At 33.0% G+C, this 12,787-nt stretch overlaps 1 protein-coding gene across 1 annotated transcript in view; it reads right to left on the reverse strand.

Annotated features, from left to right (window-relative positions):
* Positions 1 to 12,787, reverse strand: part of LOC144835723 (kinase suppressor of Ras 2-like) — a 40,711-nt gene that overhangs the window by 13,502 nt on the left and 14,422 nt on the right. Inside the window, exons 3-7 of the mRNA XM_078690802.1 lie at positions 12,268 to 12,415; positions 11,393 to 11,720; positions 10,313 to 10,470; positions 9,711 to 9,774; positions 8,788 to 8,865 (exon numbers count right to left, since the gene is read on the reverse strand). Of these exons, the coding sequence (XP_078546928.1) occupies positions 8,788 to 8,865; positions 9,711 to 9,774; positions 10,313 to 10,470; positions 11,393 to 11,720; positions 12,268 to 12,415 (776 nt within the window). The remainder of the gene's footprint in view (positions 1 to 8,787; positions 8,866 to 9,710; positions 9,775 to 10,312; positions 10,471 to 11,392; positions 11,721 to 12,267; positions 12,416 to 12,787) is intronic.

The raw sequence follows: 12,787 nt of genomic DNA on the forward strand, positions 1-12,787 counted from the left end.
ACAAAAATCATGAGAATTTCTGAAAACTTAAGATAGTAAGGTCCGTGTCAATATTAATTCCAAGTACTTTTCTTTTTATGTTTTACAAATGTACTAAGTATATATGTACTAATGGTTGTTTGGTATTAAGCTCTGTCTACACTATCAAACTAGTTTGACAAAAAAAGTGTGATGTGCTCAAATATGGTGGTGATATGACATCATCATGTCCATATATGGGGACATCACATTTTGTTGTCACATAAAATTTGATAGTGTAGACAGAGCTTTAACCATGTAGTAAATAATGTTAATATTCATACAGGATACAACAATGTTCATGGCACAGTTTCAGAGAATTCTCTGAAACATTTCTTGTTTTGAATTCAATTAATTTTGTTATTGCTACTGATGCTTTGATACAAACATTCTAAATAAGCATATATAATTAAATATAATTAAATTAAACAAATAATTAAGTTAAATGGTATGATGATTTGTATTTGTGAGGGCATGTCAAAGATTTTGCAATAGTTGAAGCGTTTGATTATTAAAAATCTGAATGGAGAGTCTTAAGCTCTGTCTACACTATCAAACTAGTTTGACAAAAAAAGTGTGATGTGCCCAAATATGGTAGTGATATGACATCATCATGTCCATATATGGGCACATCACATTTTTCTTGTCACATACAGTTTGATAGTGTAGACAGAGCCTAAACTACTCTGAAGAGAGCGGACAGGAAGCTAATCAGCACTGTATAATTAGCGAGTGTTTGTTACAGTAGACGAAGGAAGAAGATATTGACCAAATACAGTCCAAAGGCCTATAATAAACAATGTATATCAGGTGTATACTGGGTGTTTATGATATGAAATTTGGCAAAAATTAGGGGGTGGGGTGGTTATACTGTGTTATGTTATATACATATGGCACAGTTATAACCAAATACCCCTTTCCACCTCCACATCCACAGATAGACAGATGTTTACTGTATGTACCAACACAAATCCACTTTTTTCTTAATTATGTAATATATTTGTTTTAGTTATAATAATAATAATTTATTTGGAAGCTACACTTTTGAAACAGTGACACACTTCTTGAATGAAGGTGCGTCCATAATACAGTAAGTAAAATAAAAGTTTAAAAAAAAAAAGATTTAACAATAGGACTATTTACAGTACAAGGAAACTTGAAATAAGTTATTTATTGTATGACCAGAACAATAATAATTATTATGCAATTTATACCATCCAAAGTCAGAATTATGCATAATATCATTATAATATAACCGAGGCCACACACCATTATCAATAATTTAATTCTGATTAACTGGTCAAATGTATACTGGTCAAATTCATACTGGTCATTTTATGATGATATTGTGCAAATTAAGTCATTCACATTAAAATATTTGCTATTTCTTAAAACCAGCTGTAGAAAAACTGTGTAAAGTGTGTATTGGGTCTTAACTGTTGTAGTGGTGTAATACTTGGTACTCTCAAACCATACAACAATACAGACAACCAAAATCCAGGTTTTCCGGACGTGCGAGAAGGAAGAACGCTCTTGAATTTTTTCCACCTAATAAGGCGAACTTGGAAGGAAAAAAATCTAGCCTGGTTCATTCAGCCTTAACCTAGAATGTTAACAACCTTTTAATAATTTCCTTGAAGAGCTAAGGTGAAGGGTATCCTGTTTGAAATGTTCGAGAACTATTCAAGCATGAAAGACGGATAATATTACTGTTCTATATTACCAATTCAAACACTAGTGACTTTTAGATTTTCATGTCGACTGCTACCCTATTTTGTTATTTTATGATATTTGTTCCCTCCTGTAATGTAAGTAGTGAACCATGAGTTCACTGTTGGTTGGGAAATGAAATAAATAAAAATAAATAGATATGCACATGCACTAGGCTACTGCTGGCACGTCGACTGGCAAATTTGAGCACTTGTTCAGTGGCATTTTGCCGTTCGCTCTTTGACATGAGTACAAGTGGGATGAGTATGACATCATAACACTGTGTAAGTTTACCAAAATTATGGCGGAGAATGATCTCGCAGTGATTTTCTGAGAATTTAGTAAAGTGAATTTCAGTCCAATTATATTCGCAAACTGTGAATTATTGATTTGTATTGTTTATTTTAAATAAAGTTTTTAATAATAAATACAGGTTATGGCCTTGGCCTTATCACTAGCCTTCTTAAGGATCTAGGCTAGGCCTACGCCACACATTTAGCCAGCACGATGGAATAGCTCCTTATCACTAGGACAACAGCCTTCTTAAGGATCTAGGCTAGGCCTACGCCACACATTTAGCCAGCACGATGGAATAGCTCCTTATCACTAGGACACCAGCCTTCTTAAGGATCTAGGCTAGGCCTACGCCACACACTTAGCCAGCGCGATGGAATAGCTCCTTATCACTAGGACACCAGCCTTCTTAAGGATCTAGGCTAGGTCTACGCCACACATTTAGCCAGCGCGATGGAATAGCTCCTTATCACTAGGACACCAGCTTTCTTAAGGATCTAGGCTAGGCCTACGCTACACATTTAGCCAGCGCGATGGAATAGCTCCTTATCACTAGGACACCAGCGGATCTAGGCTAGGCCTATGCTACACACTAAGCCAGCGCGATGGAATAGCTCCACAGACAATTTGAATCTGAAGTCACAATTTATCCTCTGTTGAACCAGTACATAAATAGGAGTGCGGTTTATATTTTGTATCTTAGATATCAGACGACTAGTAAACTCAGCGTTACCAACCAATTCCCCACAGGTTTACATTAAACTATTTTATATGTTATCTAACATTTCAGAATTTTAGTTATCAGTATGTTACTATTTTTAAAAATCAAGATAAAAATATTATATAATTTTTAATACTTAATGACCTTATTGATTATCACCTTCTACTTGTTAACACCTAGGATTATATATTAATCTTAATCTATTCTTAATCTTATTGGCTTAGTGTTGCAGTGTTATCTGCGATTGTTCAGAAAGAATCATAAAACCAGTGATAGCCTTTTATGATGATTGACAATTTGTCACGAATGACTGACAAATTTGATCAAACAAAAGCTTGAAAGTCTGCGGTATGTAATATGTTTTTGAATGATAGTTGATATAGGCCGTGGGCTGAACACTGAAAAGTGGCTTAGTTTTTGAGTTTCGTGGTGACCCTCTGGCAGCTACCTCATCTTTTGTAGAATTGTTCTACACATATATCTTATCATAAAAACCAAACTCGCCAGTGAAAAAAGTTGCACATTAATTAATTAGAACGATTTTAAGATTATTAATTAAAAACATGCGCCCTCTATTGCCAAAATGTAAAACTCCCTATTCTTTTGCATTATACAATATCTATGTTTGCCAATAGAGGGCGCATTTTTATAAATTAAATAAGCTCACAATACTGTACCTGTCTGTATAGTAATACAGTAGTAAGACATAGCAGTACCACAGATACTGTATTATATTACATTGGAAGTTGTTGATTTTGTATCAAAACGTTATAAATTATAAAATAGAGTGGAAACGTGATTGAAAAGGATTATTTTATATCAATTTTAAAGAACAAACATAAAGATGATTTTTATGTCAATGTATTGTGTGTATAATAATTGTAAAATACTATAGACAACCTTTATTTATATACTCATCACATTTATTAGAGACTTGGTAACATAAATACTATATACCAAGTTACAATTATCACAAAATTAATAAATTTTACTTGGATATTGCATATATTATTACAGGATATTACGAAACAGTTTTTTAAAAACACCATCAAAAAGATATGTTATGTATAGCATGTTAATTTTTTATGATAATATATTTATTAATAGTAATATTTATTTCTACACAAATAAAAGAACATTATTAGGTGAATATCAATTTAACATGAGTTGCTCAAATGTATAAAGTAATCATAGCTATGAAGTACAATGCATTACTTACAATATATTGGTAAAAATGGCGTTAGTAATATTAAAGTACAAGATGTATGGCATATTGTTGTTCTAATATGTCGGAAAAAAAATCAATAGATATAATATTATATATATTTTTTTGTAATTTGTTTAATGCTATAGAATATTTCCTAATTAAATTATTTTTTCTAGCAATCAAAGGCAGAGTTAAACCATTAACTGACTGTTGATCTGAAATTTCTTCTTAGATTGGTAGATACAGTACTTGCACTGTAAAATAAAAGACAGAATGTTACGAATAAGATGACATGAGTTTTCTGTGATCAGCTAAATTGTGAACTTAACAAGTATAGTAACAGTTCACCTGATAACAAGGACTATAGTGATAATGATTTTTTATTTTGTATGACAAATATAAAGAAAACATATATGATAACGGAAGTACTGTAGATCATGTTTTTATGTGAACTGTATGTACTTACACTGTACAGTAAATTAAACTGCAAACTACTTTTTTTGTCATTGTCACTGAACCTGTATTCTTCAGCTCTTTAAATTCAAGATGTTGTGGAATTCTTGTTGACTTTCTTAGAAAAAAAAAGAATAACGTTACAAAATAGAGGTAGACTTGGAGGTCTAAAGCTAATCTCAATCAGTAAATGTTGAATGACATGATGACCACCAACTCAGCTGTATTATAACTATTAACACCATGGCATTATTGTGATTGATTCTAGGCCTACCCAAGGCCTAGAATCAATCATAATAATGCCATGCTAGTAGGCCCTACAGTACTACCTAGGCCTACTAGAGGCTAGTTATGTAGGGCTATAAATAATATACATTACAATATTACAGTATTATTAATATGAACAAATAGGCCTATAAAATAGCTGTAAAAATTACCCTCTTTTGTAGGCTTACCTAGTAGAAGGCAAATAGAGTACTGCTTGTTAACCATCTTCCAATCGAATAGGGTGCCTCTCTCGGACTCTAGCTAGTACTATAGTAGGGTAGGCCTAGCTAGTAGGCTAGCCCTTTATCACTCTGCTCTGCTGGTGGTGGAGTGAAGTCAAAATGCATAACATTTAGTAGGTAGCTTCCACCATGCGTAACATTCTTAAAATTTAGCGTGTGTTGCTGCTGCTAGTTTTATAAACTTTTTCACAGAGTTAGATACGTCAATACAACACTAATTCGGCATATTTTATCATAAAAGTCACAAAAAAGAGTAGGCCTACAACATGTGTGTGACCGTCTAGTGTTTTTTTGTTGATACCAAGCTAGTACCGAATAGCTATATCAGAAGGCTTCTCATTGGTCAACATTTAATAAAACTCTCCAAACGCCTATGAAAGCTTATTCGCGATTGGCTTATAATTTATATTCAACAATTCATAATTTGTTCATAATTTTTCATTTTTTACAAAAACAGTGCCTTATTGGCGATGGCAAGTTTATGATTAATGTTGTAAATATTATTTTCAAACTTTTTATGTAAAGAATATGTAGTTGCCAGAGGGGCCACCACGAAAAGTAACAATTTTGATGTTCAGCCCATGGCCTAATACTAGCAAAGCATTGCTGTACCTATGTCCAATTAAACCAACACTGCAGTATTCTAACTTTCAATATTTTCCTACTCTAAAAACTCCCTAATTAACAACCCTAACATTAAAATACACACTAAATGCCCATTTACACAGAAGAGCGGTAACGATAATAAAAATATAGAATCTCAAGTTATTCCTTATGACCATTTACACACAACACAGAGCGGACGGGTGATTTCCGCTCAGGATAGATACAGATTGTACATGGGATAAGCTACGCAGTTTTTCCGTTTGCCGTTACCGCTTGTCTGTGTAAATTGGCCTTGACATTAACTAACCATGTAACAAATACTAACTTATTACACTAATATTACCATAACAATAAAGATTCTGTACACTTGGGTTAAATAAATAAACAATTTTGGCATTATCTTTAAATACAATATTTTCTATTTTCCTGCCTTGGGAGCGGCCTCCAAAATTGACATTTTTTTTTTATAAGATTAATAAAATGAACAAGAGTAAAAACAGGGTGTGTATGCTAATAATACAATGAGGTTATTTAATTTGGTTAGAAAATTGATTTACGATCATAAAAAAATGATATATCCACCGCTGCCGCCCCTCATGGGGAATATGGCTTAACACAGGATCTTTGTCCAAACTAAATGACAGGTGATAAATCAAACATACACATGCACTATTGCCACAACATACATACTTTATAACATTTAAGTCAAGTTATATATGAAATAGAATTTTTTCAAACTAAATCTTTCAAAATTGTGCTTAAAATGTGTTAAATTAGTTAAAACACTGTGTGGTAAGTAAAAACAAAAGAAAATGAAACACAACAAAAACAGGAGATTACTCAACATTTTAGTATTATACAAACCATATTGTTAGTATATTAGTAAACCATAGATAACACTTTAAAAAAACGATATATACTGTAATTATAAATCATGTGAAAAATGTAATTACCCCAGTATTTTTTTTGGGATCAAACACGTGTGGAAACATACTCCCATAATGCAGCCGGTAACCAGCGCAAAGTTGTGTGTAGATCTAACTGGGTACCCATTTATACACCTGGGTGGAGAGAGGCAACGTAAGTAAAGTATCTTGCCTACGGATACAAGCAATGCGGCGAGAGTTGGATTCGAACCTAGGTCTGACGATCGGTAGTCCAACGTCCAACACACTGCGCCACACGCCCTTACGACTAGTAGGTTTAGTTACTACAACCAGACAAAGTAGATAGTTAGTTGACTAGTTAAATATATTAATTGACTAGTACAGTAGGTTTGTTAACTAGATTGACTGACTAGTTAATTAACTAATTGACTAGTAGGTTATTAGTTACTATAACTAGACAAAGTAACTAGTTAGTTGACTAGTTTAACTAAAATAATTTACTAGTTTTATGTGTCGTTTTATACTTTGCATAAAATAGCACAATCACAATACTGGATTTAATTTGCTCATTAACACACCGGGCTAGTTGTAGATCTAGTCCACATGCCATCTTGCTAGCCAAAACTAAATTGATACTGGAAATATTTTGCACCAGCTCAAAGGACAGAATATGATAAGTTAGCTAGCCAATCTGTCTTTATCAGACATTGCGGACTGGTCTTACAATATCCCCCTACAGTACAGGTGTAAAGGAGTAACTTTGATTTCAGAAATCGCATGTCAACTAAACCAGCGGGAAACCCTTTGGATTTACTTTTCATAATCTGCCTAAGCCGTTCATTTTAATATTTTCTCCTAAAGGAAAAGATTACCAATCTAGCTTTATTATACACGTCTTTTCTAAACCTCCAATGCAAAATTTGAGTTATGACCTTAAAACTATTACCTAAGCCATTCATTTTAATAATTCTAATATTCTCTCATATCTAGCTTTATTATACACGTCTTTTCTTTTCTAAACCTCCAATGCAATATATGACCTTAAAATAACTACCTAAGCTACTCATATATTCTCTCCTAAAAGACAAGATTAGCGCATCTAGATTTACTACATACTGTACACGACTTTTCTAAATATGACCTTAAAACAACTACCTAAGCTACTCATTCTGATATTCTATCCTACAAAGAATACCATATCTAGATTTACTATACACGTCTTTTCTAGATATGACCTTAAAACAACTACCTAAGCTACTCATTTTGGTATTCTCTCCTACAAGATGACCTTAGATTTACTACACATATCTTTCTAACCGTTAATGCATAATACGACCTTAAAACAACTACCTAAGCTACTCATTTTGGTATTCTCTCCTACAAGATTACCTTAGATTTACTACACATATCTTTCTAACCGTTAATGCATAATACGACCTTAAAACAACTTCCTGGCTTTTGGTCAAAATTTATTCCGTAAGGACTTATTATCCTTCAGTGAAAGGAAAAAAGTGGGAGGAATTCCAAAAAAAGGGCTTATAACTGAATAAGGAATAGTGACGATAAAAAGAAAAAGATAAAGTTAATGTAAAAATAAGAATGAATGAGCAGAGTAGAATAATATATGGATAGAGAGTGAATTAATGAATTGGTGAAAGAAAGAATACTTGACACTAGACAAACATAAAATTATTTTAATTAGTTAAATAGAGTAATTTAGAGGAAAAAAGTCAATTTAATAAATGATCGTTGTTACAACCTGATGAAGAAATTGTTAATAAAATGAAGAAAGCATTTAATGTTATTAATATGTCAACCTTAGAACTGCTCTTTGGAAGTTTTTAAATATTTACAATTAAAATTGAGATTAGGTTATTTCAAAATGATGTCATTGTCATCACGACTATGGTCTTCTTTATAACACATGATTTTTTTGTACAAACTCCAGAAAGCATTCAAGCTTTGTTTCCACTAGGACGCAATCAAGAACGTAAACGCAAGGCAAGCAAGTTGACCAATGACAAGCGACAGGTGGGATAATCCATCGCTTGCGATTGGTCAAACTACTTGTGTTGCATTTACGACCTTGAATTGCTAGTGGGAACCAAGCTTTAAAAAGCTATGTCTACACTATCAAACTAGATTGACAAAAAAAGTGTGATATGCCCAAATATGGTAGAGATATTCCTAAATATAGTAGTGATATGATATCATGTCCACACTGTCACATTTTTTTTGTCACATAAAGTTTGATAGTGTGAACCAAGCTTTAAGACTGACATATTAATTGTTATTGATGATTGACAGGTAAAGATGGAAGGGTCCCGTCAGAGTGTGAACACACATGTTAGGTGATGTCAACACTCATCTTTATTATCTCACCTATTGGGCAATACATTTTTTTTCATCGAATGCCATAGAGATCTTCGTAATAAATAGGGTTCAAAATTGTGATATTTTCTGCAGAAAAGAAACTGGTAACTTTAAAAAAAAACTCATAAAATAAAAAGCATTAATTTCAGTAAATAATACTTAATAGTGAAGCATAAAATAAAGGTGTAGTAAGTTAAATAAGCATGTTTGGAAAAAAAATAATTTAAACAAAATAATAATAATTAATCTTCAACACCAACTGTTTTGCATTAATATATAATCTAGATTTGCTTTAAGCTCTGTCTACATTATCAAACTAGTTTGACAAAAAGAGGTGATATGCCCAAATATGGTAGTGACATGACATCATCGTGTCCATATATGGGCACATCACATTTTGTTGTCACATAAAGGCTGATAGTGTAGACAGAGCTATAGTATGTACGCAAAAATATCTTTCTTTTGTCTATATAGGGTAAGCCATGCATGTTAAATATATTCTAAAATATCATTTTTAATCAACCGTTGCATGCCATGTCAAATCCATATAAAAAGTATTAAGAAATGGAACGCATAATCTTGAGAAAGCATGTTTTATTTTTTTTGGTTTAAGAGAGAGATTAATGAAAAAATGTTTTATAAACCCATTTTAGAACCCATATTAAGGAAACGCAATAGGGACCACACAAAGTGTTCCCTTAATAGGAGTTGACCATAGTGCTAAAATATAGCTTGCCCTTTGTTTCACAGGGAGGTGTCCCCTAATAGGGGTGTTTCAATATAGTGGTTCTACTTATAATAGTACAGATACAGATTAATTTATTTCATCCTCATTCTTTATTTACATGGTCGCAGTTTAGTAGATGAAAAAAAAACGTAGTTCTACAATGAAAAAGTAATTCTATAATGTGATGAATGAATATTTGTCATACCTGTGTTTTATAGAATGTGCCATATTGCAATTTATCCGTCTAGTCCGTGGGACTGTTAAAGAATCTGCAAAAGAAATATGTTTTTAGGTAATACAGATTCATTTACAAGTGTCCCTAATGGTCTCAAAAAGAGGATGGGATTGGTTTAAAAGTCCTACCTCCATATTCTAAATAGTAAGCTTTCGTTGCAGTAGACAAATGGTAACGAAATATACCAATTTGCTCTATAGCAGATATTTATATTCTAATTTGACCTCCTATCACACTCTATTGCTAGTCAGATACGAAAGGTCATAGTTTGTCTACAAAACAGTGGCCTAGGATGGTGTAGGCAAAGTTTACAGCTTTCTCTCTCTGCCAGTGAAATCAATTATTGCAGGTGACTATTGTGTTTTGTAATCCAATGAGAAGCGTTCTAATATAGACATTCGGTTGGTGTCTTAGGAGGGTCCTGTGTCACCAACACTATGTTATGCTATACAGTAGATCTGCCCACAGCACTTGCTTGAAATTTCTAGTTAGATATTTAATACCTTAGCAGCTGCAAAGAACATGATGCAAAGGAGAAAATATGCTTTCAAACACTATATGTAGTTGCTTACTTGATTTTGCTACATCCGACTGTCGACCTGGTGAACACTTTCTAGGTGAAGTCTGTCCGCTGCCAGAGTCGGATTCGTCTTCCGATTTCAACCTGCTTACAATAGCTTCACAACTGCTGCCGGGGGATACTATCTCCGAACGTACTCTTTGCGTCCTACTGTAAAACATGGGATTAGGTGATGAAGATTACATGGATTTAGATTATTTATCTTTGGATTTAGAATACTGTCAATGTAGTGAGTGTCTTATAGGATAATATTATTTCGGCCTTAAGCTCTATCTACATTATCAAACTTTATGTGACAAAAAAATGTGATGTGCCCATATATGGATATGATTATGTCATATCACTACCATATTTAGGCATATCATTATCATTTAGGCACATCACATGTTTTTTTGTCAAACTAGTTTGATAGTGAAGACAGAGCTTTATGTACTACATAGTTCTTTTTAAACATTCATGTACTGTACTAATCTACAAACTAGATCCCTACTTAAGATATTTAAGTCGAAGCAAGTCACAGAGATGATCTTACTATTATTAGTTACAATTAGCTAAAGTTACATAAAGTATTTTGGTTATCTAACTTGCAATGTTATATGCTGATGATATCATATGACCAGCACTAAGTCGCCTCTCCCATGACTTGATACTGTGAATCTTACACGTGCCGTTTTATTGCAAAATCACCATATGTGTACGAACAGGAGTTTGAAAAATCGTTAGTATAGCATTCGTTAAAAAAAAAACACTAGTGGAATTTTCAAATATTATTTCCTTTATAAATATTCATTTTTTCTAATTAAATATTCATATTTCCTGGTAAAATATTCATATTTCCTGATTAAGTATTCATATTTCCTGATATTTAGAAGGTCAAATACAGTTGTTGAAGTACTGTAGTAACAACATAAGTATTTTATAATTTAACGAAACATAAAGAAACCGAGATGAAGTAATGAAAAGTAGAGAAAGGCACTTTTATTTGTTGTTGTAGATGATGTATGGTTATCAAATAAAAAACCAGGCAGATAGGACTTAAGTCCCGCTATAACAGGCACCAAAAAAGTCTTACCTTGGCAAACTTGAAGAGCCGTCTAGGATAATCCCATGCACATTAAAAACTTTTTTATTTGGAGGTGGTGTGCCTTTCGTTTTTGTCCTTTTAGAAGTTGGTGTTAAAGGAAGGTTAACAGACTCCAACTTTTTAGGATGATAGTCCGTTGGGGGCGGTGTAAGAGGCACACGATGATTGTCCTGGATAATATCCGAACTAGACGATGATACTGATGGTCTTTTTTCATGTTTGTTCTCAGTTAATTCAGTATCACTATCTGAGGGACTACCTGAATCTAGGTTCGTCATTTTTAAGTTTTTGGTATTTTCACCACCTTGTAAATTTGCTGAAAAATAAAAAATTATTATTATCATAACTATCATAACTTGTTAACCATTATTTTGTGCTATTTTATAACGCTGTGATAACACAGCCTTGTATATATTGTTAATAATAGGTAAATACATTGAAATGAATTTATAAATAATTTGTTTGTCAAAACTTGAAACCCACACCTAACCCTTTAGTGGTTTTTCTCAAAATTCTCTTAATTTAAATAGTAAAACCTGGGACTTTAGTTTTGATATATTATTAAGCAATCTTCCTGGAATATTGATTGAAGTAAAGTTGATTTAAGCAAATGTTTTCATCTAGTAGTAAAAGAAAGCTAGGCCTAAATCGATCTTTTCTTCTATTACTTAGGCTTGGTTCCCACTGGCAAGGCAACGTAACCTACGCAACATAAGAAATTGCCCTTCCATCCACTTGTGATTACGCAATACAACGCGTTCTAGTGGAAACCAAGCTGTATGTTTGCACTGAAGAACCCACCTGTAAGAAGGCTTGTTGATGCCAAAACAAGTCTGACAAAAATAAATAATTAGGATTCTTACCTTTGTATGCCTTTTTAAGGTTCTTTATGGCATAGCTTAGTCTTAGTATATCATTATCTGAACAATCGTGATTCTTGAGTAATTGCCTCATTTCTGAATCTTGAATATCTAAGAGTCCTTTCAAAGTTCCATATGGTTGACTTAATTTCTTTAAAGAATACAAAAGTAATATAAAACATTAGAAAGTGCTTATGATACAACTGTACTAATAAATAATTAAATAGTAAATTCAGTAATGTAGTTCACAAGAACTAAAAGTGGTGTGAATGTCGCAAGAAAAGGGAACAATCTCTGTTCAAGCCACTGGGTTGTCAAAGGCCTATGCGAAAAAGTGGTCAGGTTGAAACCTAATACCAACCATACTGGTGGCACTCGTATACTGAATACTCAGTACAAAGATACTTCGTAGTATACAATTATCAACATGTTGGTGCAGTACCTGCTGCTTCCTTAGATTCGACCCCAACCCTAACCGACATAAGTGGTGGTATACAGGTATGAACCGCAGGAGGTCATGGGT

Source organism: Antedon bifida, chromosome 2 (assembly GCF_963402885.1).
Source record: "Antedon bifida chromosome 2, ecAntBifi1.1, whole genome shotgun sequence".
Classification (NCBI taxonomy): Eukaryota; Metazoa; Echinodermata; class Crinoidea; order Comatulida; family Antedonidae; genus Antedon; species Antedon bifida.